Here is a 25,146-nt window from a genome sequence, read left to right as displayed (position 1 = left end):
AAGGGAGCGCTGCACTGTCACAGGGTCAGCATTAAGGGAGCACTGCACTGTCACAGGGTCAGCATTAAGGGAGCACTGCACTGTCACAGGGTCAGCATTAAGGGAGCGTTGTACTGTCACAGGGTCAGTGTTAAGGGAGCGCCGCACTGTCACAGGGTCAGCATTAAGGGAGCGTTGTACTGTCACAGGGTCAGCATTAAGGGAGCGTTGTACTGTCACAGGGTCAGCATTAAGGGAGCGTTGTACTGTCACAGGGTCAGCATTAAGGGAGCACTGCACTGTCACAGGGTCAGCATTAAGGGAGAGTTGTACTGTCACAGGGTCAGCATTAAGGGAGCACTGCACTGTCACAGGGTCAGCATTAAGGGAGCGCTGCACTGTCACAGGGTCAGCATTAAGGGAGCACTGCACTGTCACAGGGTCAGCATTAAGGGAGCACTGCATTGTCACAGGGTCAGCATTAAGGGAGCGCTGCACTGTCACAGGGTCAGCATTAAGGGAGCGTTGTACTGTCACAGGGTCAGCATTAAGGGAGCGTTGTACTGTCACAGGGTCAGCATTAAGGGAGCGTTGTACTGTCACAGGGTCAGCATTAAGGGAGCGTTGTACTGTCACAGGGTCAGCATTAAGGGAGCGTTGTACTGTCACAGGGTCAGCATTAAGGGAGCGTTGTACTGTCACAGGGTCAGCATTAAGGGAGCACTGCACTGTCACAGGGTCAGCATTAAGGGAGCGTTGTACTGTCACAGGGTCAGCATTAAGGGAGCACTGCACTGTCACAGGGTCAGCATTAAGGGAGCGTTGTACTGTCACAGGGTCAGCATTAAGGGAGCACTGCACTGTCACAGGGTCAGCATTAAGGGAGCACTGCACTGTCACAGGGTCAGCATTAAGGGAGCGTTGCACTGTCACAGGGTCAGTGTTAAGGGAGCGTTGCACTGTCACAGGGTCAGCATTAAGGGAGCGCTGCACTGTCACAGGGTCAGCATTAAGGGAGCGTTGCACTGTCACAGGGTCAGCATTAAGGGAGCGTTGCACTGTCACAGGGTCAGCATTAAGGGAGCGCTGCACTGTCACAGGGTCAGCATTAAGGGAGCACTGCACTGTCACAGGGTCAGCATTAAGGGAGCGTTGTACTGTCACAGGGTCAGCATTAAGGGAGCGTTGTACTGTCACAGGGTCAGCATTAAGGGAGCGTTGTACTGTCACAGGGTCAGCATTAAGGGAGCACTGCACTGTCACAGGGTCAGCATTAAGGGAGCGTTGTACTGTCACAGGGTCAGCATTAAGGGAGCACTGCACTGTCACAGGGTCAGCATTAAGGGAGCACTGCACTGTCACAGGGTCAGCATTAAGGGAGCGTTGTACTGTCACAGGGTCAGCATTAAGGGAGCGTTGTACTGTCACAGGGTCAGCATTAAGGGAGCGCTGCACTGTCACAGGGTCAGCATTAAGGGAGCACTGCACTGTCACAGGGTCAGCATTAAGGGAGCACTGCACTGTCACAGGGTCAGCATTAAGGGAGCGCTGCACTGTCACAGGGTCAGCATTAAGGGAGCGTTGTACTGTCACAGGGTCAGTGTTAAGGGAGCGCCGCACTGTCACAGGGTCAGCATTAAGGGAGCGTTGTACTGTCACAGGGTCAGCATTAAGGGAGCACTGCACTGTCACAGGGTCAGCATTAAGGGAGCGTTGTACTGTCACAGGGTCAGTGTTAAGGGAGCGCCGCACTGTCACAGGGTCAGCATTAAGGGAGCGTTGTACTGTCACAGGGTCAGCATTAAGGGAGCACTGCACTGTCACAGGGTCAGCATTAAGGGAGCGTTGTACTGTCACAGGGTCAGTGTTAAGGGAGCGCCGCACTGTCACAGGGTCAGCATTAGGGGAGCGCTGCAGTGTCGGAGGGTCAGTGTTAAGGGAGCGCCGCACTGTCACAGGGTCAATGTTAAGGAAGCGTTGTACTGTCACAGGGTCAGTGTTAAGGAAGCGCTGTACTGTCACAGGGTCAGCATTAGGGGAGCGCTGCACTATTTATGGAATAGTGCAGAGCGTATGCCACACTGTCACGGCATTTGTACTGTGACAGTGTTGGTCTTTTGAAAGGTCAGTACTGAGGGAGTGCTGCACCGTTGAAGGGACAGTACTGAGTCATAGAGACATAGTCATGGCATCATTAAACTCAGAAACAGACCCTTTGGTCCAAACAGTCCATGCTGACCATAATCCCAAACTAGTTTAGTTCCACCTGCCTCCGCTTGTCCCATATCCCTCCAAACATTTCTTACTGATGTACTTTCTTTGCACAGAGAGTGGTGGGTGCATGGAACATGCTGGCAGCAGTGGTAGGGGAGCATGATACATTATGGACATTTAAGCGACTCTTGGATGGGCACATGGATGATAGTAAAATGTAAGGCATGCTGGGTAGTTTGATCTTAGAGTAGGATAATAGGTCAGCACAACATTGTGGGCTGAAGGGCCTGAAATGTGCTGCACTGTTCTATGTTCTATGTACTTATCTAAATGTCTTTTGAACGTTGTAACTGCACCTCATCCACGCTCCCATTCTCCAGTGAAAAAGTCCCAGCCTTTCCACCTGATTATTAGACCTCAATCCTCTATTCCTGGCAACATCCTGCTAAATCTTTTCTGAAACGTCTCCAGTTTAATAATATCCTTCCTATAAGAGGAGGGCTACTACTGTATTTATTTTGAAATCATCAACTTTTGAGATGACAACAGTGCCCTCCAGCACGCTACCCCCTCCCCCAGTGAGTTCTGCCAGCAAAATTTCCAGACATCTCTTTGTGCAGATGGACTCTGTACCTGGTAACGCAGGTGGAGGTCTTGTGCTTCTTGAAGATTCTTGGAATCCAGTATTCGCTCCCCTTCTGCCTGCAGTTCCTGCTGGGAGTCGGTGACTTGCTTCAGGATGCTCCTGACCTCATCTCTGAGCTGAATGTATTCTCCAACACTGGATAGCAGCTTATCACACTAAGTGGGGAAATGGTGATCAAGTTAGAGTAGCGCAAGATACAAGTGAGCCAAGTGGTCTCCTGTGTGCATGTGATGTTGCATGAAATGTAAAACCAAACTGCCTTGCTGAGTTCAGATGCTGCCATATTTTAAACATATTTTAAAAATGAAGCAGCCTTTTGAAGAAGATAGATTTTTTTTAATTGGTCACGCGAATGGTATATTTGCAAGCCCCTCTCGTTTTGTTACAATTCGCGCCTTTTTTGAAGGTAACGGCCACATTATTGAAAGTGGGGCTTTTCAAATGAAAATGTCAACAGAATCCCTACAGTGTGGAAGCAGGCCATTCAGTCCATCGTGTCCACACCAACCCTAAAAAGAGCATCCCACTCACACCCAGCCGCCTATCCTATCCCTGCAAGCCTGCATTTCCCATGGCTGATCAATACCTTCCTGAAATTTTTCCATGTATTGGCCTCAGCCATCTCCTGTAGCAGAGAATTTCACAGGCTCACCATCCTGTTTTGTATGTTCATAAACCTACTATTTTCAGGTTGAGTCAGAGCACTTCCTCCATATTCCATTGAGGCAGGTACAACATTTTGAGGAAATCCCCGTAATGAAGAAACACAGTGACCTTTCTCACAGGATACTGTGCCATCTCTGTGTGCGATACGGAGCTGAAGGATTTGACGCAGCGATGGAATTAATGGAATTTTGTGTATACTGGATATGATTGAGTTATCTATCCGGGTGCTGAGGGCTCAGTTTATAGCTCACTGTCTTCTCCACCATTGCGCAGCTGTGATTAAGGTGAAAAGACATTAATCTTCGTGCTCAGTGTTGAGATGGGTTGTTGCATCCAGATGAACGTGAAATCTGGATATTTTCTGTTCAACTTTTCATTCACCATCGGGAGCAGCAGCACAATGGCTCAGTAGCTCGCACCGCCAGGGGTTCAGGTTTGAATCCAGCCTCGGGACGCTGTCTGTATGGAGTCTGCACATTCTCCCCGTGTCTGCGCGGGTTTCCTCTGGGTGCTCCAGTCCAAAAAGATGTACAGGTTGGGTGGATTAGCCATGGGGAAATGCAGGCTTATAGGATGGGGGCTGGGTTCAGATGGGGTCATACTTAGAGGGTCAGTGCAGAATTGATGGGCTAAACAGCCTCTTTCCGCACTGATGGTTCTATGCTAATATCTATGCCATGAGCTTATATTAGGCACATATTGTGGTTCTATGCCAAATGCCTTCAGGAAATCTTGTTTGTGAACTTGTAAAATGGTTTGGAAACAGGAAATATGTGACAGCTTTTCACTGTAAAGAATAGTGGTTTGAGGGAGGCACGGCAGAATGGTACATCCAAATTTGTTAATGGCGCCAAGTAAGAAAGTACAGACACGCAAAATGCGTCGAGCGGCAAAAAATAACCTGAGGCCACATCGATGTCATGTCACTAGTCTCAGATCGTTCTCCTACCTCGTCCACTTGGGTCAGGAGCCTGTTGAATTCAGCTGTGAGCTTGGACAGCTCCTCATCTTGCCGCTTGGCTTCACTCTCTGAAGAGATTGCCCTGAGAGCAGCAAGTCTGGATCTCAACCACAAAATGTTTGGTTCCTCGCGGCTTGCTTCTTCCTTAATTCCCTAAATGCAAAAGGTAACAATGTATTCCGGCTCATCATCCACATTTCCCATTCTCTCCATGGCCTCTGTAACCCGCTGATCTGCGTAACTTCATTCCAGCCCTACATCTCTCAAAGCTCTCTGCACTCCCGTAATTCTTGAGGTTTGCCAGTGTTGTTCTCTTCATTACTGACACCTGTACCTTCAGCTCCCTCAGTCTAGAAGAACATGACCAAAAACACAAATTTATGGAAAGCGGCTCCTCAATCCTTTCTGCCGTTTGACAGACAATGGCTGATCTGATTTCGGTTTCAACTCTGCCTTCCTGATACTCTCTGTCGATTAACTTGCTGAATAATTAAGCCTTAAAGATACACAATGACCCCCTTCCTCCATCACTCTCTGGGGAAGGCAGTTCAGAATCACTACACACTGAGAAAGAACATTCCCCCTCGTATCTATCTTTCATCGGGAATCCTTAATTTATAAGCAGTGTCACCAAGCTTTAGTCTCTCCCACAAAGGGAATGATAATGACTGCTACAAATCACCATTCATTCTTGTATACTCCAGTGGATACAGGCCCATCCTTTTCCTCTGAAAAGGGTTTCTTCTGGAATGCATTGTCCTCACTCTCTCAATCTCTCTTTCTCCTTCCTCCTTCAAGATGCTCCTTAATACTTACCTCTTGGGCCAAGATTCTGACCAGCAATCCTCACATCTCTGTACGTGGTTAGGTGCTCAGTTTTGCCTGATACTGTTCTGCAAAGTGCCCCATTCCAGTAAAGGCACTACATTTGTCCAGGTCATAGAGCCGTTGCACAGAAACAGTGCCTTCAGCCCAATCAGAGTGTATCTGCCATAATTCCAAACCAAACTAGTCCCACCTGCCTGCATTTGGCCTACATCCCTCCAAATATTTCGTATTCATGTACTTTATCCTAATGTCTTTTAAACAGTGTAACTGTACCCACATCCACCACTTTCTCTGGAAGTTCACTCTACACACCAACCACCCTCATGTCAAAGAAGCTGCCCCTCGTGCTTTCTCCTCACACCTTGAAAGCATGCCCCTTAGTCTCGAAATCCCCCACCCTAGGGAAAAGACACCTACCATTCACCTTATGTATTCCTCTCGTGAACGTAAAAATCTCAGTAAGGTCACCCCTCAACCTCCTACACTCCAGTGAAAAAAGTCCCAGCCTAATCACCTTTTCCTTATCACTCAATCGCTCCCGACAGGATCGTGGTAAATCTTTCCTGAACCCTCTCCGGCTCAATAATATCCTTCCTATAGCAGGGCGACCAGAACAGGGAGAGCAGAACTGGGCACAGTATTCGAGAACAGGCCTTACTGTTTTTTCCGGTGCTGAACAGATCATGAGCTCAAATGACTTAAATCTACAAAGTGTAGAGACAAGAACGCTACTACTGAGAGACTTACAAGATAACTAAAGCACTCCCAGTGGGAAGCACCTTCCAAGGCAGGGTACAACAGGCTAATGCGTTCTCAACAAAACTCCATTCAAGGATCACAGAATTCCCCCTGACCTATTAACTGTTAAAACACTTGTAGATTTTCTTTATATCATCTGTCTATTAGCAGATGGATACCTCCCAGCTGACACCCTGCATTATTACAGTTCCCTAAAAGTCTGATCTACAAATCACAGACAAACAATGCAGGGTGTCTACAGAAACTTCTACAGAAACTTCTATAGACACCCTGCATAGTTTATCTGTGATTTTGTAGTTCAGACTTTTAGAGAAGGGTAATAAATTGTAGCCTAGCCAGCGATGGCCATAGCTCAGGAACAAGTGAAGAGGTTGAATGATACTTCCTCCTCCGCAGGCCCTGCACCCAACGTTATACACATCCTACCTGCTCTGGAAGAAAACAATATGCGTATTATTATATAAGATGTACAAACCTCCAGAACCGATTTCAACTCTCTGTACTTTCTGGTATTGGAGGCTGCATTCCGAATCTCTGCCAGCTGTTTGTTCTTTGTCACAAGCCATTTTGATTGTTCAGAATATCTACCAAAGAATGAGAGGGAATGTGTTCACACACGGACGTTTAACATGTCAAGTACTTCTTGGAACACAGCCTGATTCATCTGATTTGCAACAGCATTGGATGAATGGTCGAGGAAAACGGCATGGAAAGGAACGGTGCTTGAGTACACAGTCCCAGTCGAAGAGCCACCGCAGGTACGGTAGGTCAAATAGACTCCTCGAGAGCTGCAGGGTTTCAAAATCATTCCAACGTCTCCTGCCTGAAATTGTTTCATCATTTCCCCTTCCATACCTCTATCCCAAGTATCTCCTCACGCTTGGTCTTTCCATCCGCTCCTGAATTCCTCAAAATTCTCCACATAGTCCCTTAACCCTCACGTTCACATTAAGTCTCCAGTGAGTACACAGCTTTGACTTTGCCAAGACACAAAGCCTCACTGTCCCTCAGACCCCAGCCTACAGCAAAGGTAGCCCCTTTCCTGGTTCCTCCACACCATCCTTTGGGCATCGTTCTCCCGTTACCCCACAGAGCGATACTCCAAACCCAGAGAAGTGCACCAAGAAGGAGCAGGAGGAGGGCATTCAGCCCTTCTTCAATAAGATTGAGGCTGAGCTGACTGCAACTTCAAATCCGCATTCCCGCCAACTCTCTCACTGGGTGGGAAGAGTAAAACTCCACAATGGCATTCCCTGACCAAGGTCACATGGAATGCAGCTTCTTCTGGTCATCTTTCCTTCCTGAACATCACATCCTGATCCCAGGCAACCAGCTGGTCAACATGCACTTCGAGTCAGGCAGCGTGGAAACGCACCCTTCAGTCCAACCATTCCATGCCGACCATAATCCCAATGTTCTTCCACCTCATTCCTTATGAGTTTCCTCACGGTTTCCAGTCCCAATGTTGTACTTGACCTCATCAGACTTTATAAACAATTTAATCAGTGATCCAACAATTATCAGGCCTACTGTGAGCATCTCAAGCCAGATGTCTCCAAATCCTCTTGTTACCCTGAAACATTCCAAAGCCAGAGACAGCCACCTACAGCGACCTTTCCCATCCCTTCAACCTCTGACCTTTACCATCAGGCTTGAGTAGTTCAGTGACTTCCAAAACCAAAACTCACTGCTCACTTGGATTCTGCCCGACATTTCACTGGACGGATGCTTCCGCTCAGAGGTCTGGAACATCCCAAGCCACTGATAATTGCTTTTAGCAATTATCAGTGGCTTGGGTTTCTTTTGCGCCCGGGGAGGGGTCATTTCAATCCAATAGGTCCGAGTTCAATCTTCAGACATCTCAATCCTGGCTCCAGCCTGCCCGCATCCAGATTTAACACATTAAAACATCCAGGATTGTGATGTGAGAAACCAGGTGCCACAATTTGGATTCATGCCACGTTTATTTCCCAGAAATGCCAGCTCCCTTCCGAGCCAACCCTAAGTGCCCCAGCACACTTCCTTTACTTTTGTCTTTTCCTAATAAACCTGTCTGGAAATGTTAACACACAATTCTGGAGCAGGTGGGATTTCAACCCAAGTCCCCTGACCCAGAGGTAGGGACACTACTCTGTGCTACATGATTCCTGAGGCTTTCGTTATCTGTTCTCGAGGTATATAATCTATCATTTGCCTTCACCTGTGTATGTTTAGCATTAAGAAAATTATTTACAATTATTGACATTGGGGGCATGTTTATGATTGAAACACAATAACAAAACCATAAAAAGCTAAGGCCTTATGGACAAGGAAGTTCAACCCTGGCCCATCCACTTTAGTTTGATCCTATAAAACGAAACCCTGGCCACTTCCCGGCATTCTCAAAGCTCCAGCCCGTCAGGAGATCACAGCACCTTTGGGGTCAGGGATTGGGCACCTCCCACCTTCACAGGCTCCTCCTGTTCCACGATCCTCCCCACCTGATTGGAAACTCACCCTGTCAATCATGGGGACATCCACACGGGGATTACATGAGAAGTGAATGCACTTTGGAGCACAGACGGCTGAGAGCGGGTGGGGGAGGCGGGCAGAAAGGTGGCGGGTCTGGGGGAGGCGGGAACCTGATGGAGGTGTATAAGACCTGGACAGGGCGTACCGAAAGCAGCTGTTTTCCTCAGTCAAAGGATCAATAACAATGGGGCATAATTTTCAAAATGAAAAGCAGGAGGTTTAGAGGGGATGCGAGGAAAAACATTTTTTTGCCAGAGGATGGTGGGGATCCAGAATGCAATGCCTGGGAGAGTAGTTGGAGCTGGAAACCTCATGACTTTTAGAAAGTACTTCGATGAGCACTTGAAGTATCATAACATTCGAGTCAATGGGTCTAGTACAGGCTGGCAGGAATATATTTTTTGGTGGTATACACTAGATGGGCTGAATGCCCTCTTCTGTCTGATTCTATGATTCAAAGCTCCGCAGGATGCGAGGGGGGACCCTGAACTTTGTGCTTCCCGAATCAAACTTTTCAGAGGTGGCTCAAGTGAAGCTGGAGCACCAACATGAGCTGGTTTGGCCCAGTCGCCTGCTCCTGTGCTAGTTCGAGGGAAAGATAATAAACTGTAGATAAACATGTGTTGTTCATCACCGTTACCTCGCCCTGTACTCCTTCCATTTGTCTGGCTGATCCAATATTTTCTGGTAGGTGGCATCGATAAGTCCTTGCAATTCTCTCAGCGTCTTTTTGTCCATTTCATGCTTTGTCCGGATCCCTTCATACTTCCGAGTTTCCGGCAGTTTCTGGCAGAGGTCGCCGATCACTTTGCCCCGCTTCCTGCACCACTCGAACTTCCCTTTGTCCGAGAAAAACTCCTGGAAAGGAATCAATTATTGGTAGACCGGATTCGTCGGTTTGGTAAGAGGCTAAATGGGATCCTGGAGAGATCTTCAAACCCGATTACCGCCCAATCCGGGATCTCAAACCCAATTACCCCCCAATCCAGGATCTCAAACCCGATTACCACCCCCCCAATCCGGGATCTGAAACACAATTACCCCACAATCTGGGATCTGAAACCCAATTACCCCCCAATCTGGGATCTGAAACCCAATTACCGCTCCAAATACAGGATCTCAAATTCGATTACCCCTCAATCTGGGATCTCAAACCCGAGTAACCCCCACCCAATTACCCCCCAATCTGGGATCTGAAACACAATTACCCCCCAATCTGGGATCTGAAACCCAGTTACCCCTCTAAATCCAGGATCTGAAACACAATTACCCCCCAATCTGGGATCTGAAACACAATTACCCCCCCAATCTGGGATCTGAAACCCAATTACCCCTCCAAATCCAGGATCTCAAATTCGATTATCCCTCAATCCAGGATCTCAAACCCGAATACCCCCCAATCTGGGATCTCAAACCCAATTAACCCCGCAATCTAGGATCTCAAACCCGATTACCCCCCAATCCGTGATCTGAAACACAATTACCCCCCAATCTGGGATCTGAAACCCAATTACCCCTCCAAATCCAGGATCTCAAATTCGATTATCCCTCAATCCAGGATCTCAAACCCGAATACCCCCCAATCTGGGATCTCAAACCCAATTAACCCCGCAATCTAGGATCTCAAATCCGATTACCCCCCAATCCGTGATCTGAAACACAATTACCCCCCAATCTGGGATCTGAAACACAATTACCCCCCCAATCTGGGATCTGAAACCCAATTACCCCTCCAAATCCAGGATCTCAAATTCGATTATCCCTCAATCCAGGATCTCAAACCCAAGTAACCCCCCAATCTGGGATCTCAAACTCAATTACCCCTGCAATCCAGGATCTCAAACCCGATTACCCCTCAATCCAGGATCTCAAACCTAATTACGACCCAAACCAGGATCTCAGACCCAATTACCACCCATTCCGGGATCTCAAACCCGATTCTCCCTCAATCCAGGATCTCAAACCCAATTACCCCCCTGTCCAGGATCTCAAACCTGATTACCCGTCAATCCAGGATTTCAAACCCAATTACTCCCACATTCCAGGATCTGAAACCCGATTAACCCCTAATCTGAAAACTCACACCTGATTACCCCGCAACCTGGGATCTCAAACCCAATTAAACCCTCAATCAGGGATCTCAAACCCGATTACCCCTCAATCTGGAATCTCACACCCGATTACCCTCCAATCTGGAATCTCGCACCTGATTACCCCCCAATCCAGGATCTCAAACCCAATTATCCCCCAATACAAAATCTCAAACCCGATTACCCCCCAATCCAGGATCTCAAACCCAATTATCCCCCTGTCCAGGATCTCAAACCTGATTACCCCTCAATCCAGGATTTCAAACCCAATTACTCCCACATTCCGGGATCTGAAACCCGATTAACCCCTAATCTGAAATCTCTCACCTGATTACCCCCCAACCTGGGATCTCAAACCCAATTAAACCCTCAATCAGGGATCTCAAACCCGATTACCCCTCAATCTGGAATCTCACACCCGATTACCCTCCAATCTGGAATCTCGCACCTGATTACCCCCCAATCCAGGATCTCAAACCCAATTATCCCCCAATACAAAATCTCAAACCCGATTACCACCCAATCCAGGATCTCAAACCCGATTAACCCCCAATCTGGAATCTCAAACCCAATTAGCCCTCAATCTGGGATCTCAAACCCAATTAGCCCCTCCAATCAGGGATCTCACACCCAATTACCACCCCCTCCCCTGATCCGGGATGTCAAACCCGATTACACTCCCCCAATCTGGGATTTGACACCTGATGTATAATCCGGGAAGGGGGACCAAATGAGTTTGGGTGGAGTGATAGTGACTGACACTGACTGATATGATGAGACCCAGGTGGGAAGTTGGGAAGCCACACCATGCACTGGGTTAAAAATGGGGTTGGAGAAGCCTCAGAGCAAGGTATTGGACAATTGTACTGGATAAACAAAATAAAAGGAGTGTACCAGAGAATTCCTACTATGTGGAAGCAGGCCATTTGGCCCCACAAGTCAACACCAATCCTCCAAAGGACATCCCATCCAGACCCTATCTTGTAACCCTGCATTTCCCAAGCCTAACCCAGCTAGCCTGCACACTCTGGGCCCATTTCCCACGGCCATTCCACCCTAACTTGCACATCATTGGACGGTGGGAGGAAACCGGAGACCTTCCAATCCAGTTATCCACATGAGTCCCAACCCGGAAGTAGATCAGCTGCTCAGTGGCATAGGTGGCTCAGTGGTTAGCACTGCTGCCTCACACCACCAGGGACTTGGGTTCGATTCCAGCCTCAGGCGACTGTCTGTGTAGCGTTTGCATCCCTGTGTCTGTGTGGGTTCCCTCCAGGTGCTCCAGTTTCCTCCCACAGTCCAAAGATGTGCAGGTTAGGGTGGATTTGCCATGTTATGGTGCCCAGGGATGTTTAGGCTAGGTGGGTTAGACACAGAAAATTAGGGGTCTCAGTGGGACGTTCTTCAGTGGGTGGTGTGGACTAGTTGGGCTGAATGGCCTGCTTGCACACTGTAGGGTTCTATGATGTTCTACAATGTTTGAGAGTCAGGAGCGCAAAGTCAAAATGGGCAGGGACTCAATTCAGAATGAAAATACAGGATGCTGAACCGTCTGGTTAAAACCAGAGAGGATGGCCATGGTGTCCATAACTGAGTTTGCACAAGGTTCTCAACACTCCCCAAAGAAACCAGCTGCTATACCCACATAACCTGACGGTGTCACAGCTGGAGGCCATGTGATTCGGGCAAATTCAACACTCCCAGCAGTAATAATGGGAACTGCAGATGCTGGAGAATTCAAGATAATGAAATGTGAGGCTGGATGAACACAGCAGGCCAAGCAGCATCTCAGGAGCACAAAAGCTGACGTTTCGGGCCTAGACCCTTCATCAGAGAGGGGGATGGGGTGAGAGTTCTGGAATAAATAGGGAAAGAGGGGGAAGCGGACCGAAGGTGGAGAGGAGAGTATAGGTGGGGAGGTAGGGAGGGGATAGGTCAGTCCAGGGAAGACGGACAGGTCAAGGAGGTGGGATGAGGTTGGTAGGTAGGAGACGGAGGTGCGGCTTGGGGTGGGAGGAAGGCATGGGTGAGAGGAAGAACAGGTTAGGGAGGCAGAGACAGGTTGGACTGGTTATGGGGTGCAGTGGGTGGAGGGGAAGAGCTGGGCTGGTTGTGTGATGCAGTGGGGGGAGGGGACGAACTGGGCTGGTTTTGGGATGCGGTGGGGGAAGGGGAGATTTTGAAGCTGGTGAAGTCCACATTGATACCATTGGGCTGCAGGGTTCCCAAGCGGAATATGAGTTGCTGTTACTGCAACCTTCGGGTGGCATCATTGTGGCAGTGCAGGAGGCCTATGATGGACATGTCATCTAAAGAATGGGAGGGCGAGTGGAAATGGTTTGCGACTGGGAGGTGCGAACCGAGCAGAAGTGTTCTGCAAAGCGGTCCCCAAGCCTCCGCTTGGTTTCCCCAATGTAGAGGATGCCACACCGGGTACAGTGGATGCAGTATACCACATTGGCAGATGTGCAGGTGAACCTCTGCTTAATGTGGAATGTCATCTTGGGGCCTGGGATAGGGGTGAGGGAGGAGGTGTGGGGGCAAGTGTAGCATTTCCTGCGGTTGCGGGGGAAGGTGCCGGGTGTGGTGGAGTTGGAGGGCAGTGTGGTGCGAACAAGGGAATCACCGAGAGGGTGGTCTCTCCGGAAAGCAGACAGGGGTGGGGATGGAAAAATGTCTTGGGTGGTGGGGTTGGATTGCAGATGGCAGAAGTGTCGGAGGATGATGCGTTGTATCCGGAGGTTGGTGGGGTGGTGTATGAGAACGAGGGGGATCCTCTTTGTGTGGTTGTGGCGGGGGCGGGGTGTGAGGGATGTGTTGCGGGAAATGCGGGAAACGCGGTCAAGGGCGTTCTCGATAACTGTGGGAGGAAAGTTGCGGTCCTTGAAGAACTTGGACATCTGGGATGTGCGGGAGTGGAATGCCTCATCGTGGGAGCAGATGCGGCGGAGGCGGAGGAATTGGGAATAGGGGGTGGAATTTTTGCAGGAGGGTGTGTGGGAGGAGGTGTATTCTAGGTAGCTGTGGGAGTCGGTGGGCTTGAAATGGACATCAGTTACAAGCTGGTTGCCTGAGAGGGTCTAGGCCCAAAACGTCAGCTTTTGTGCTCCTGAGATGCTGCTGGGCCTGCTGTACTCCCAGCAGTAAGCTGTGTTTCAAAAATAGGTACAAAATTCATCTGTAACATCATGCAAAATGAAAGCATTTAACCAACATAACTTGGCGCTTAAAATGGCAAGCTAATTTATCAGGACAAAATGGTGCATTTTGATTGGAAGTTAACAGGAATCACAAAGTCTGTAGGAAGAATGAGTCTAAGTGGGGTGCAAGAGCAGAGATATCCAAGGTATCCTAATTCACAAATTATCCAACGTAGATATGAAGGCTAACGAGGTCATAAATGCATGAACGAAGTACTGAACCTCATTTCTACAGACAGAGTAATGGAGTCCCTACAATGCAGAAAGAGGCCTTTTGGCCCACTGAGTCTGTATCAACACTCCAAAGGGCACTCCACCCTATCCCTACATTCCACACGGCTTTTCCTAGCCTGCACATATGGGTAATTTTTCATGGCCAATCCAACTAGCCTGCACATCTTTGGACTGTAGGAGGTAACTGGAGCACCCAGAGAAAACCTAAACACACACACACACACACACACACACACACACACACACACACACACACACACATACATACACACACACACACACACACACACAAACAGGTCACACAAAGACAAGCACCCAAGGGTGGTCCCTGGTGTTGTGAGGCAGCAGTGCTAACCCCTGAGCCACCCGTGCCACCGGGCAGCAGATCTACTTCCGGGGTGAAACCTACGTGGACAACTGGATTGGAAGGTCTCCCAGTATACTTTATGTAACGTTTATACAGATCCTCGGTTAGATCTCAATTCTGGTCTTCGTGTTACATAGAAGGATCTAGAAGGATTAAAGAAAATCGCTCACATTCCACGAAAGAACACGACAGAAGGAGGCTGCTCCGTTGTTCATCAAGCCCTGTCCAGAGAAAAGTCATTGAGAGACGCTGCATGGTGCTTACCTTGTGCTGTACAATTAGCTCTTCACTGTCGGTGCTAATTAGGAGCTTGTTCTCCCGAGCTAGTTCCATCTTACATTCCTCTATCGTGTCCACCAGCTTGTTTCTGGCTGCTTCAATCTGGAGGCGGAGCAAATGGTAGGGTGCTTCGGCCTGAAGGTCCTGAAATAACCCAAGCAGCATCAAATAAGTTAAAAGCCAAGGCTTGGATCTGTCTGTTGATGAGCACAGAGGCCAAACCTTCCCATCTCACCATGGGTTTGAGTCACGTCAGGCTGGCTGTAAAAATGTCAGCGGAATCCACTCCTGGGGTTCCCACCCCCATTCACACTGTCAGCAATTCTGATCAGCGTGGGGAGCAGATATGAGGCTATATCTGCCATCACAGTCTTGCAAGTTCCATGCTGGCAGTGGGTGTTTCAGATTGTCCCTAATACCACAGAGAGGGGTAGCTTTTGAACGCGAGGCTCTACATTCGACTGGAGATGCGGTGAACCATGATTAGAGTTGGGAAGCATTTGAGAGTCAAGTTCAAAAGGTGTCGCCAATTTCATGTAAAATAAAGACCGGAAGAACTGCGGATGCTGTAAATCAGGACCACATACAATGTTGCTGGAAAAGCTCAGCAGGTCCGGCAGCATCTGTGAAGAAAAAAGCCAGGGTGAACTCAGAACTGAGGAAGGTTCACCAGACCCCAAACGTTAATTCGAAATTTTTCTTCACAGAGGCTGCCAGACCTGCTGAGCTTTTCCAGAAACTTTGTTTTTGTGCAAATGTCATGAGTCATGTTGAAATACTATGTAATAAGGGCTTTGTTTTGAAAAGGTAAGTGACCATTAAATCAAACAGAATTGTGACAATAGAAAAAGACTCCAGATATATTAGAATTCATCATTTCATTAGATAAAGTACTACTCTGCATTGTACAATATTGAAATTAAGACCTGACTATGTGAACTATAGGCTTTTTGTTCATCTTTTCTTTGACTTTATGCTCAGCCATCTGTTTGGCTATTCCAAAGTTCGAACAGATGGCTAAATTTCTGACTGACTTCAGAAGTTTTAATGTATTCACCTCTGGATGTTTTGTTGACCAAGTTTATCAATGGAATATTGTTATGAATGCTTTCCTGAATTCCAGACCAACAAATGGATTCTGATAGAGCCTACAGGCTCAGTTCTATTGGTAGAATAATGAAGCATTAAAAGGATTATGTTTTGTAAGTATATTATGGCATACTGTCTGATTAATTTAGCTCATTTATATCGTGGACATGGATGAAGTCGAGAGGGGACAAGCTATTAATGATGGTTAGGAGGCCTCACACTCTGATCCACTACCAGGCTGATGCTCGAACAAAAGCAAAGTGGGCCAAATGACTCTAGCCGATGCTGAAGTGGATAACCACTATCTATCAGGCAGTAGGATCATGATTTCGAGAATTATGACCTCTTCTTCCCCCCTTTCCCTGACAATTCCCAATTCCCAACTCCAAGATGAAAATCTAGCCCAAGATCTCATGATCTGAGAACTGAGGGACTCTAGCTTGGCCCATGTTGTTCTACATTGATGATGACGGTCAGCCTTGCTGTACATTGTATCGATAAACATAAGGACACAGGGACTGAAACTCAGGGCTCATTTAAGTACAATAAAAAAAGCCCTTTAGACTGCATTCACTAACCTCATGCCCCCGACATTATTATCATGTTTGCTCTGAAGAAACAGGGACAAAATAGAACAGCACGGTGGCTCAGGGGTTAGCACTGCTACCTCACAGCGACAGGGACCCGGGTTTGATCCCACCCTCGGGTGACTGTCTGTGTGGAGTTTGCACATTCTCCCTGTGTCTGCATGCATTTCCTCCGGGTACTCCAGTTTCCTCCCACAGTCCAAAGGTGTGCATGTTCAGTGGACTGGCCACGCTAACTTGCCCGTAGTGTCCAGGGGTGTGTAGGCTGGACGGATTAACGATGGGAATTGTAGGGTTACAGGGACAGGGTAGGGGGTGTAGATGGGATGCTCTTTGGAGGGTCAGTTGGGCTTAATGGGCCAAATGGCCTGCTTCCACACTGTAGGGAATCTATAAATAAAAGCATAGTCAAATGTCAGTCTTTATTTTGAGGGGCCAGAAGACAAAAAGGTGTGAAGGGATGTTTCAGAATAAGCAACCATCTGGCATATATCCCTGGTCAGATTCGATCCGGAACACAGTGTTTCGTTCTGGACAAAGCTCAGTTTTGGATTGTTAAGAATACGCAAGGTAAGAGAATATGTTACTAGTTCCTGAACTCTTGGTGAGTCAGCCATGGTCTAATTGGAAGGTGATGGAGGCCCGAGTGGGGTCTGAATGAGCTAGTGGTTCCTGTGCCCCGTGCCACAGCATTCCCAGGTTTCTCCGGCAATTACCTTCCACTGTTTGTGCAGATTGCGGACAGTCTCCTGGAGGCCTTGCTGTTCCTGCTCAGGGAGGATGTCAGTCAGCTCATCACAGGCCTTCAGAAAAGCATTCAATGTTCTCTGATCTAACTGTCCGAAGAAATCCTGGGAGGAAGCAATTGAACCATGAATAAGATTAACCATCTCCAATTAATCCATGTCTCAGCAGCATAAATCCACTTACTAGCAATTGCATACTCTATCTTAGTTCTCAATTAGTTAGCAGAGTAGATTTAGTTCAGCAGAATAGAACATAAGCTGGATCAAATGGGCTACAGCAGGTCAAGAAAGTCAAGGGCAATTAGGAATGGACAACAAAAGCTGTCACGTATTCTGCAAACATTTTTTTAAATTTTAATAGCTCTTCCTCAGTGGTACAGTGGTTTTTCCCAGGGAACAAATTCCATCCCAGATCTGTGCTAAGTAAACTGATCACCGCCAGGACATGTAACGCAGTGGGGACCACCTACAAACTGGCCCCAGCAACCCTGGATAGGTTCTGTTGTGAGTTCTGACAAAGGGTCACTGGAATCAGAATGTTAACTCCTGTTTTCGCTCCACAGCTGCTGTCAGACCTGCTGAGATTCTCCAGCAGTTTGTATTTTTGATTTTGGCTGTGTTAGGATGGATAGGGTTGATAGTTTCAGCCAGGACAGATTCCTCTCAGCATTCCACACAGCAGGGTGAGGCTTAAAAATTAAACAGTGGAAGGCAGAGAGAAAAAAAGAGAGAGTGTGAGAAAGAGAATAAGAACAACAGACAAACAAAGTTTGTGTCTGAGTGAATGAGTGACTAGTGTGACAGAGCAACAGTGTGCCGCTGTGCATGACTGAATAGTGTGTGTGTGTGTGTGTGTGTGTGTGTGTGTGTGTGTGTGAGAATTAGTCTGAACAGGACTATGTGTGTATATGCATACATGTACATGCATGTGTGTGTATGTGTCTGAGACACAGAGAGAGAGACACAGAAGAGCCGAAGTCAGAGGTAGGTGGGTATGAATAAATATGTAACAATGAGTACGAGTGCGTATGTAGAACAGTATACATGCGTCAGCATGTATCTGTGTAACAGTATACATGTGTATATAAAAAGCAAATAGAAACGCGAGCAGGCTTTATGGACCAGTCAATTTTTTACCATTTGTTTATCGGGGTGTTATTGCTCTCAGTATCTATATCTGGTTAATGGTTTTTGACAATAATAATAGTGAGAAACTGGAGGAACACAGCAGGCCAGGCAGCAATGGAGGAGCAGTAAAGTTAACTTTTCAGGTCGGACCCTTCTTCAGAAATGAAGGGCCTGGCCCGAAACGTCAGCTTTCCTGCTCCTCTAATGCTGCCCGGCCTGCTGTGTTCATCCAGCTCCACACTGTGTTACCTCTAACTCCAGCATCGGCCGTTCTTACTATCTCTGGGTGGTTTTTGACAACCAGCTTAACCAGCATTTGTATAACGGTTACTTAATTACAAGTTCCGACTGGCACAAAAAAGTCACTGTAGCTTTCCTGGACCATAGGGCCGTGCTCTCGTTAGTGAAAAACGGCTGGTGGTGGTTTAACCTGAGGGTCATCAAACCTCCGGCAAGGACACAGATTGAGAAAGTCAGTACTTCATGGTAATCTCAGCAGGTGTAGGAATTGACCACACACTGTTGGCATAAAACCAGCTGTCCAGCCAACTGAGCTAACCAACTCCCTCCACTAGCATACTGACCAGCTGTTATGATCAGGGAGTATTATCACTAGCTCTGTTACTAACCAGAGTTTAAAATACTCTTTGGTTATTGATACTATCTCTCTAGTAATTAATATCTGTGATGAACCTGCCATACAGAGTCCACGTAGCACCACACTGAACAGGATCATAAGGGTAAATCTGCTTTGTTGGTAAATTCTCTATTCTGGAATGTCTCCACATGGTTTCTCTTCCACTGACAGCATACACAGATAAACTGCCCAAGAACCCAAAGTATTATTGGACCAAATGTCACAGGTCGCACATATGCAAGGTTCAGGTGTGGCATGCAGGGAAATCCCTGTCGGAGAACACACCCCTGTTCTAGAAGGCAAAACACGTGCATGCTAAAAATCTGCAATATGAGCAGAAAAGGGCTTGTAACACTCATCAATCAGGCAACATTAGCCAGAACAAGAAAGGGTAATTTGATATTTTATCAAATATCAAATCAATGGTCCAGTCATGATCAATCACAGGATCATACAGCATGGAAACAGACCCTTTGGTCCAGCCAGTCCGGCCATAATCCCAAACTAAACTAGTCCCACCTGCCTGCATTTGGCCCATATCCCTCCAAACATTTCTCATTCATGTACTTATCCGAATGTCTTTGGTACACCGTAATTATACTGGGACCCACCACTTCCACTGGTGGTTCATTCCACATGCAAACCACTCTCTGTGTAAAAACTTTGTCCCTCATGTCCTTTATAAACCTTTCTCCTCTCACCTTAAAAAGATGCCCCTTGGTCTTGAAACCCCCACTCTAGGGAAAAGACACCTGCCATGCAACTTTTCTATACCCCTCATGATTTTATAAACCTCTAAAAGGTCACCTCTCAACCTCCTACACTCCAGTGAAAAAAGTCCCAGTCTATCCAGTCTCTCCCTGTAAGTCAAACCCTCTACTCCTGGCAACATTCTGGTAAATCTCTCCTGAACCCTGTGCAGTTTAATAAAACCCTTCCTGTAACAGGGCGACCAGAACTGCACACAATGCTCCAGAAGCGACCTCACCAACATCCTGTACAACCTCAACATGATGTCCCAACTCCTAAACTCAGTCCCACAATGCTCTCCAGCTTCCAAGCGTTCGAGCTCCCCACCACTCGCCATCAGGTTCTGGATTGGACAGCATAGTGGCAGAGATGTCTGTTTACGGCTCGGCCTCATCAGAGGCTCCCAGTTCTCACCGTGTGCCTTGCCAACAGCTGATTGGGGTTCCCCTCTTCCAGCATGGCTGTCTGGGCCGACTGCAGGACCATCTCCAGCTCCTTCCTGCAGTCTTCGAATCGCTTCAGCAGGTTACTGTTTGTTTCCACACGTGTCCGCCATTCTGCTCCCTGCTTCACCAGGTCCTGCCAGATAACAAGTGTGCAAGATGCAGGCTCATAAAAAGAAACAGAACTTGCACTACCCTGCCAACTACCGCGCCCCGCCCCCGACCTTTCGCCACTGCAGGCTGTTGCAAAGTGCTTGACAGCCAGTGGACTGCTTCTGAAGTGTTGGATTGTGGGATACGTAGCAGCCAATCTGGGTATAGCAGGATCCCACAAACAGCATCATGATGGTCACTTTCATCAGAATGATTTTCTGTTTCAGGTACGGGTTGAGAGAAAACTATTGGCCAGGATGTTGGGAGAGGTGCCCAACTCACTGTCAATAGTCATCGGATCTTAAACATCTCCCTGCAAACCTTTACCTGGGAAGCTTTGGGATGTTCTGAGCTTGTAAAAGGCTCTAAATAATACAATCTCTCTCATTCTAAACATTAATGAAATGCAACGTTTGTATTGGTTGACAGATAAATGGGGATATAATTGCTCTCTTTCTAATAATTCCAGGGAGCTTACACACCCACCAGAGGGATAGAGGGGAACTTGATTTATAATATACGGCTGAATACTCATCTGCAACTATCTAATTCTCTTCCTTCCTTTAAAACTAACTCTTTGGACAAGCTTTTGGTCAGCTCCAAGTCTATTTCCTCCGATTCTGTGTCAAAATTTTATTGATGATGCTCATGTGAAGATTCTGGTGATGTTTTACATTTCCACTTTGCTACATTAATGCCTTTCTGTATGACATTTGAAACATGGAAACATCAAAACAAGGAGATGGAGTTGACCATTCGGCCCTTCGAGCCAGCTCATGGCTAATCCTCCATCTCAATACCATGTTCCCACTTTGTGCCCATTCCCCTTGGCACCCTCTGTTCTGATCTGTTCCCCTTCACACTCAAACTGAATTTCAACATACTTTCTTCCACCTTACTGTGTCACAACCTGCCAAACTGCCGAAACTATGCCAAGCATTTTTCTGAGTTTCACAAATTCCTCCTCTCAGCGTCTCTCAGCTGAACCTACACAGAGGCTTGTGGGAATCCTTGACTGAGCCAGGGGTCACGTGGCTATTTAAGTTGGATAAGCGAGGGAAGGAAATGAGGACCATGTGGATGAGAAAGTGGGATTATCATAGTGCTCCTGTGAAGGATAACTAACAACGTTGACCACAGGCAGGCCTGACTTGTACTGTAATTTCTGTACAATTCATGGAATCTTACACTACATTTACAGCATCTACCTTTACTGTTTGTTGGCAATTGGGTTCACCTCTGTGATGGGTTTTACTATATGGATAAGAATTCCACTTTCCCTTTGTGTCTGTGAGACCAGATGACACAAATTAAGTCCTCTGTGCGTAAAGCTTTCAACCAGGAATCTCTCGTGGTGCAGCAGTAATCCCTAGTCCTAAACCAGGAGACCTGGCTTCAAGTCTCACTTGCTCCAGAGGTGTACAATAACATTTCTGAGCAGGTTCATTAGAAATAATAGGCTTAATAACAAAATAAAACTTCCTGCAAAGTAGTCATTTAAATATGGAACATTATAAATTCCACACTCAATATCTTATTATCATTCTCAGTGGACAAAGCTCAGTGACAGAAATAAATGTTAATTGATAAAATATCTGACTTATATTATGAACCTTACATGGGCAGGAATGCATTTTGTTCGGGGTGGAACTTGTCATATGAGGTACATCAAGTAGCACAACCATTTCATAAGCCATAATGTCTCATCCCAGCCTGGAAGCAGTGTCCCTGGAATGAGATCCAGTCTATCTGGTGATCGGGTTACCTGCACAGTTCATTTCAGCCTTGCCATTTCAATTCTCTAGATGGCGTACGTTTGATCATTACTGCTGGTGAAGCATTAGTAACTAAAATTAATCAATTTAAAACGGCCACTAAAAATAAACAGAGAGGCTAGGGATCATTTCAACACTGAAGATTACTGGTGCACAATATAGCTTGCTACTGGGAGCATTTGAGGGAAAGACTACTGCATCCATTGGGGAAAATGTGGGAAATACTGTGGGAGAGAAAGAGACAAGACAATGGTGAAAACACACGGAAGAGGGCTTACTTTTAAATGGATACAAAGATTTGGAAATAAATTGGGGCAGTGGGAATAGTTTTGGATTGATACAGGGCTATGGGGAGGGATCAGGGCAATGGGAATGGTTTCAGATTGATACAGGGCTATGGGGAGGGATCGGGGCAGTGGGAATGGTTTCAGATTGATACAGGGCTATGGGGAGGGATCGGGGCAGTGGGAATGGTTTCAGATTGATACAGGGCTACGGGGAGGGATCACGGCAGTGGGAATGGTTTCAGATTGATACAGGGCTATGGGGAGGGATCGGGGCAGTGGGAATGGTTTCAGATGGATACATTGCTATGGGGAGGGATTGGGGCAGTGGGAATGGTTTCAGACGGATACAGGGCTGTGGAGAGGGATAAGGGCAGTGGATACCAAGCTGTGGGGAGAGATTACAAAAAGGGGAATGGCTGTAGATTGATACAGGGCTATGGGGAGGGATGAGAGCAGTGGGATTAGTTTTAGATTTATCCAGGGCTATGACCAGAGATTGAGGCAGTGGGAATGGTTTTAGATTAATACAGGGCTGTGGGGAGAGATTAGAACAGTGGGATTAGTTTTACTAATACAGGGCAATGGGGAGGGATTGGAGCAATAGGAATGGTTTCAGATTGATACAGGGTATGGGGGGGAACTGGGACAGTGGGATTAGTATTAGATTGATACAGGGCTATGGGGAGGAATTTAGGGCAGTGGTAATAGTTTTAGATTAATATAGGGCTATGGGGAGGGATGAGAGCAGTGGGAATGGTTTCAGATGGATACAGGGCTATGGGGAGGGATTAGGACAGTGGGATTAGTTTCAGATTGATACAGGGCTATGGGGAGGAATCGGGGCAGTGGGAATGGTTTCAGATTGATACAGGGCTATGGGGAGGGATTAGGGCAGTGGTAATAGTTTTAGATTAACATAGGGCTATGGGGAGGGATAACAGCAGTGGGAATGGTTTCAGATGGATACATTGCTATGGGGTGGGATTGGAGGAGTGGGAATGGTTTTAGACTGATACAGGACTATGGGGAGGGATTGGGGCAGTGGAAATAGTTTGCCTGCTTGAACAAAGCTGACATGAGACAACGGAACAAATGGTCTCTGAATTGTCAATGTGCACAATTCTTTGATTGTAATATTGCAGGAGTTCCCTTTCATAGTGAGTAACAGTGAGTAAACACTTTCTCCTCTGTCTTCGAGGGTTAGGGTTTGGGTTAGAAGATACAAAGACTGGTTAGGGTCACAGTAGCGGAGAACCACCTGGAATGCTGACTGAATCTGGAGCAGTTTCTTCTGGAGAATGGAGAGATCCAGGTGCCTGAGGACTTTGCTGTCACTCAGCAGGCTCTGAACTGCCTGCATGTTCCTCTCTGCTGCTGTCACTGCTTGCTTGCAATTCTCTTCACAGCTTGCCAATTCCTGCATTTGGGAAAAGGAACAAGAGTGTTAGTTCCAAGACACCACCATCAGAATTCTGCAACTCAGTAGCGGAGTTGGCACAAACCTGGTGTCTCGGCTTGAAACTGGCCACAGACTGGCCCTCCGCTTCCCCGGGGGAGGTGATCTGATTGGCATGATTCAACGATTCAAAGAAAGCTGTGATCTCTTTCTCCAGCTCTTCCAGAGGGTTCAGCAACTGCTGAGCTTCCAGCAGCAAACACTGACAGCGTTCTCGTACCTACACAACAAAGAAGGCTAGACAAGAACTGAGCAGAAACACCAGACTGTAAAATGTACACTGAGTGGGACTACTCAACTTCAAATAGCTTTCTGAACATTCATTTTGGCAAAGGCATTTTGAACACTTGGCTCTAAAAAGTTTGATCTAGACTTTTAAACACTAAGGGAGTGCTGTACTGTCAGAGGGTCAGTACTGAAGAAGCACCGCACTGTCAGAGGGTCAGTACTGAGGGAGCGCTGCACTGTCGGAGGGTCAGTACTGAGGGAGCGCTGCACTGTCAGAGGGTCAGTACTGAGGGAGCGCTGCACTGTCAGAGGGTCAGTACTGAGGGAGCGCTGCACTGTCAGAGGGTCAGCACTGTGGGAGAGCTGCACTGTCAGAGGGTCAGTACTGAGGGAGCGCTGCACTGTCAGAGGGTCAGTACTCAGGGAGCGCTGCACTGTCAGGGGGTCAGTACTGAGGGAGCGCTGCACTGTCAGAGGGTCAGTACTGAGGGAGCGCTGCACTGTCAGAGGGTCAGTACTGAGGGAGAGCTGCACTGTCAGAGGGTCAGTACTCAGGGAGCGCTGCACTGTCAGGGGGTCAGTACTGAGGGAGAGCTGCACTGTCAGAGGGTCAGTACTGAGGGAGAGCTGCACTGTCAGAGGGTCAGTACTGAGGGAGAGCTGCACTATCAGAGGGTCAGTGCTGAGGGAGCACTGCACTGTCAGAGGGTCAGTACTCAGGGAGCGCTGCACTGTCGGAGGGTCAGTACTGTGGGAGAGCTGCACTGTCAGAGGGTCAGCACTGTGGGAGAGCTGCACTGTCAGAGGGTCAGTGCTGAGGGAGCGCTGCACTGTCAGAGGGTCAGTACTGAGGGAGAGCTGCACTGTCAGAGGGTCAGTACTGAGGGAGAGCTGCACTGTCAGAGGGTCAGTACTGAGGGAGCGCTGCACTGTCAGAGGGTCAGTACTGAGGGAGCGCTGCACTGTCAGAGGGTCAGTACTGAGGGAGCGCTGCACTGTCAGAGGGTCAGTACTGAGGGAGAGCTGCACTGTCAGAGGGTCAGTGCTGAGGGAGAGCTGCACTGTCAGAGGGTCAGTACTGTGGGAGTGCTGCACTGTCAGAGGGTCAGCACTGTGGGAGAGCTGCACTGTCA

General features: G+C 47.7%; 1 protein-coding gene across 10 annotated transcripts in view; it reads right to left on the bottom strand.

The window, feature by feature from the left end:
* Window positions 1-25,146, bottom strand: part of syne1b (spectrin repeat containing, nuclear envelope 1b) — a 504,959-nt gene that overhangs the window by 340,932 nt on the left and 138,881 nt on the right. For all 10 annotated transcript variants that reach the window (XM_059648367.1, XM_059648370.1, XM_059648364.1 and 7 more), the window contains 9 exons: window positions 23,832-24,005; window positions 23,588-23,746; window positions 20,086-20,250; window positions 17,127-17,261; window positions 14,720-14,878; window positions 9,205-9,422; window positions 6,529-6,637; window positions 4,455-4,619; window positions 2,827-2,994 (listed from right to left, as the gene is read on the bottom strand). In XM_059648367.1, coding sequence (XP_059504350.1) covers window positions 2,827-2,994; window positions 4,455-4,619; window positions 6,529-6,637; window positions 9,205-9,422; window positions 14,720-14,878; window positions 17,127-17,261; window positions 20,086-20,250; window positions 23,588-23,746; window positions 23,832-24,005 — 1,452 coding nt within the window. The remainder of the gene's footprint in view (window positions 1-2,826; window positions 2,995-4,454; window positions 4,620-6,528; window positions 6,638-9,204; window positions 9,423-14,719; window positions 14,879-17,126; window positions 17,262-20,085; window positions 20,251-23,587; window positions 23,747-23,831; window positions 24,006-25,146) is intronic.

The sequence above is a fragment of the Stegostoma tigrinum genome, chromosome 9 (assembly GCF_030684315.1).
Source record: "Stegostoma tigrinum isolate sSteTig4 chromosome 9, sSteTig4.hap1, whole genome shotgun sequence".
NCBI classification, from domain to species: domain Eukaryota; kingdom Metazoa; phylum Chordata; class Chondrichthyes; order Orectolobiformes; family Stegostomatidae; genus Stegostoma; species Stegostoma tigrinum.
The sequence above is the reverse complement of the archived record's forward strand: the minus strand, read 5'-3'. Positions and strand labels throughout refer to the sequence as shown.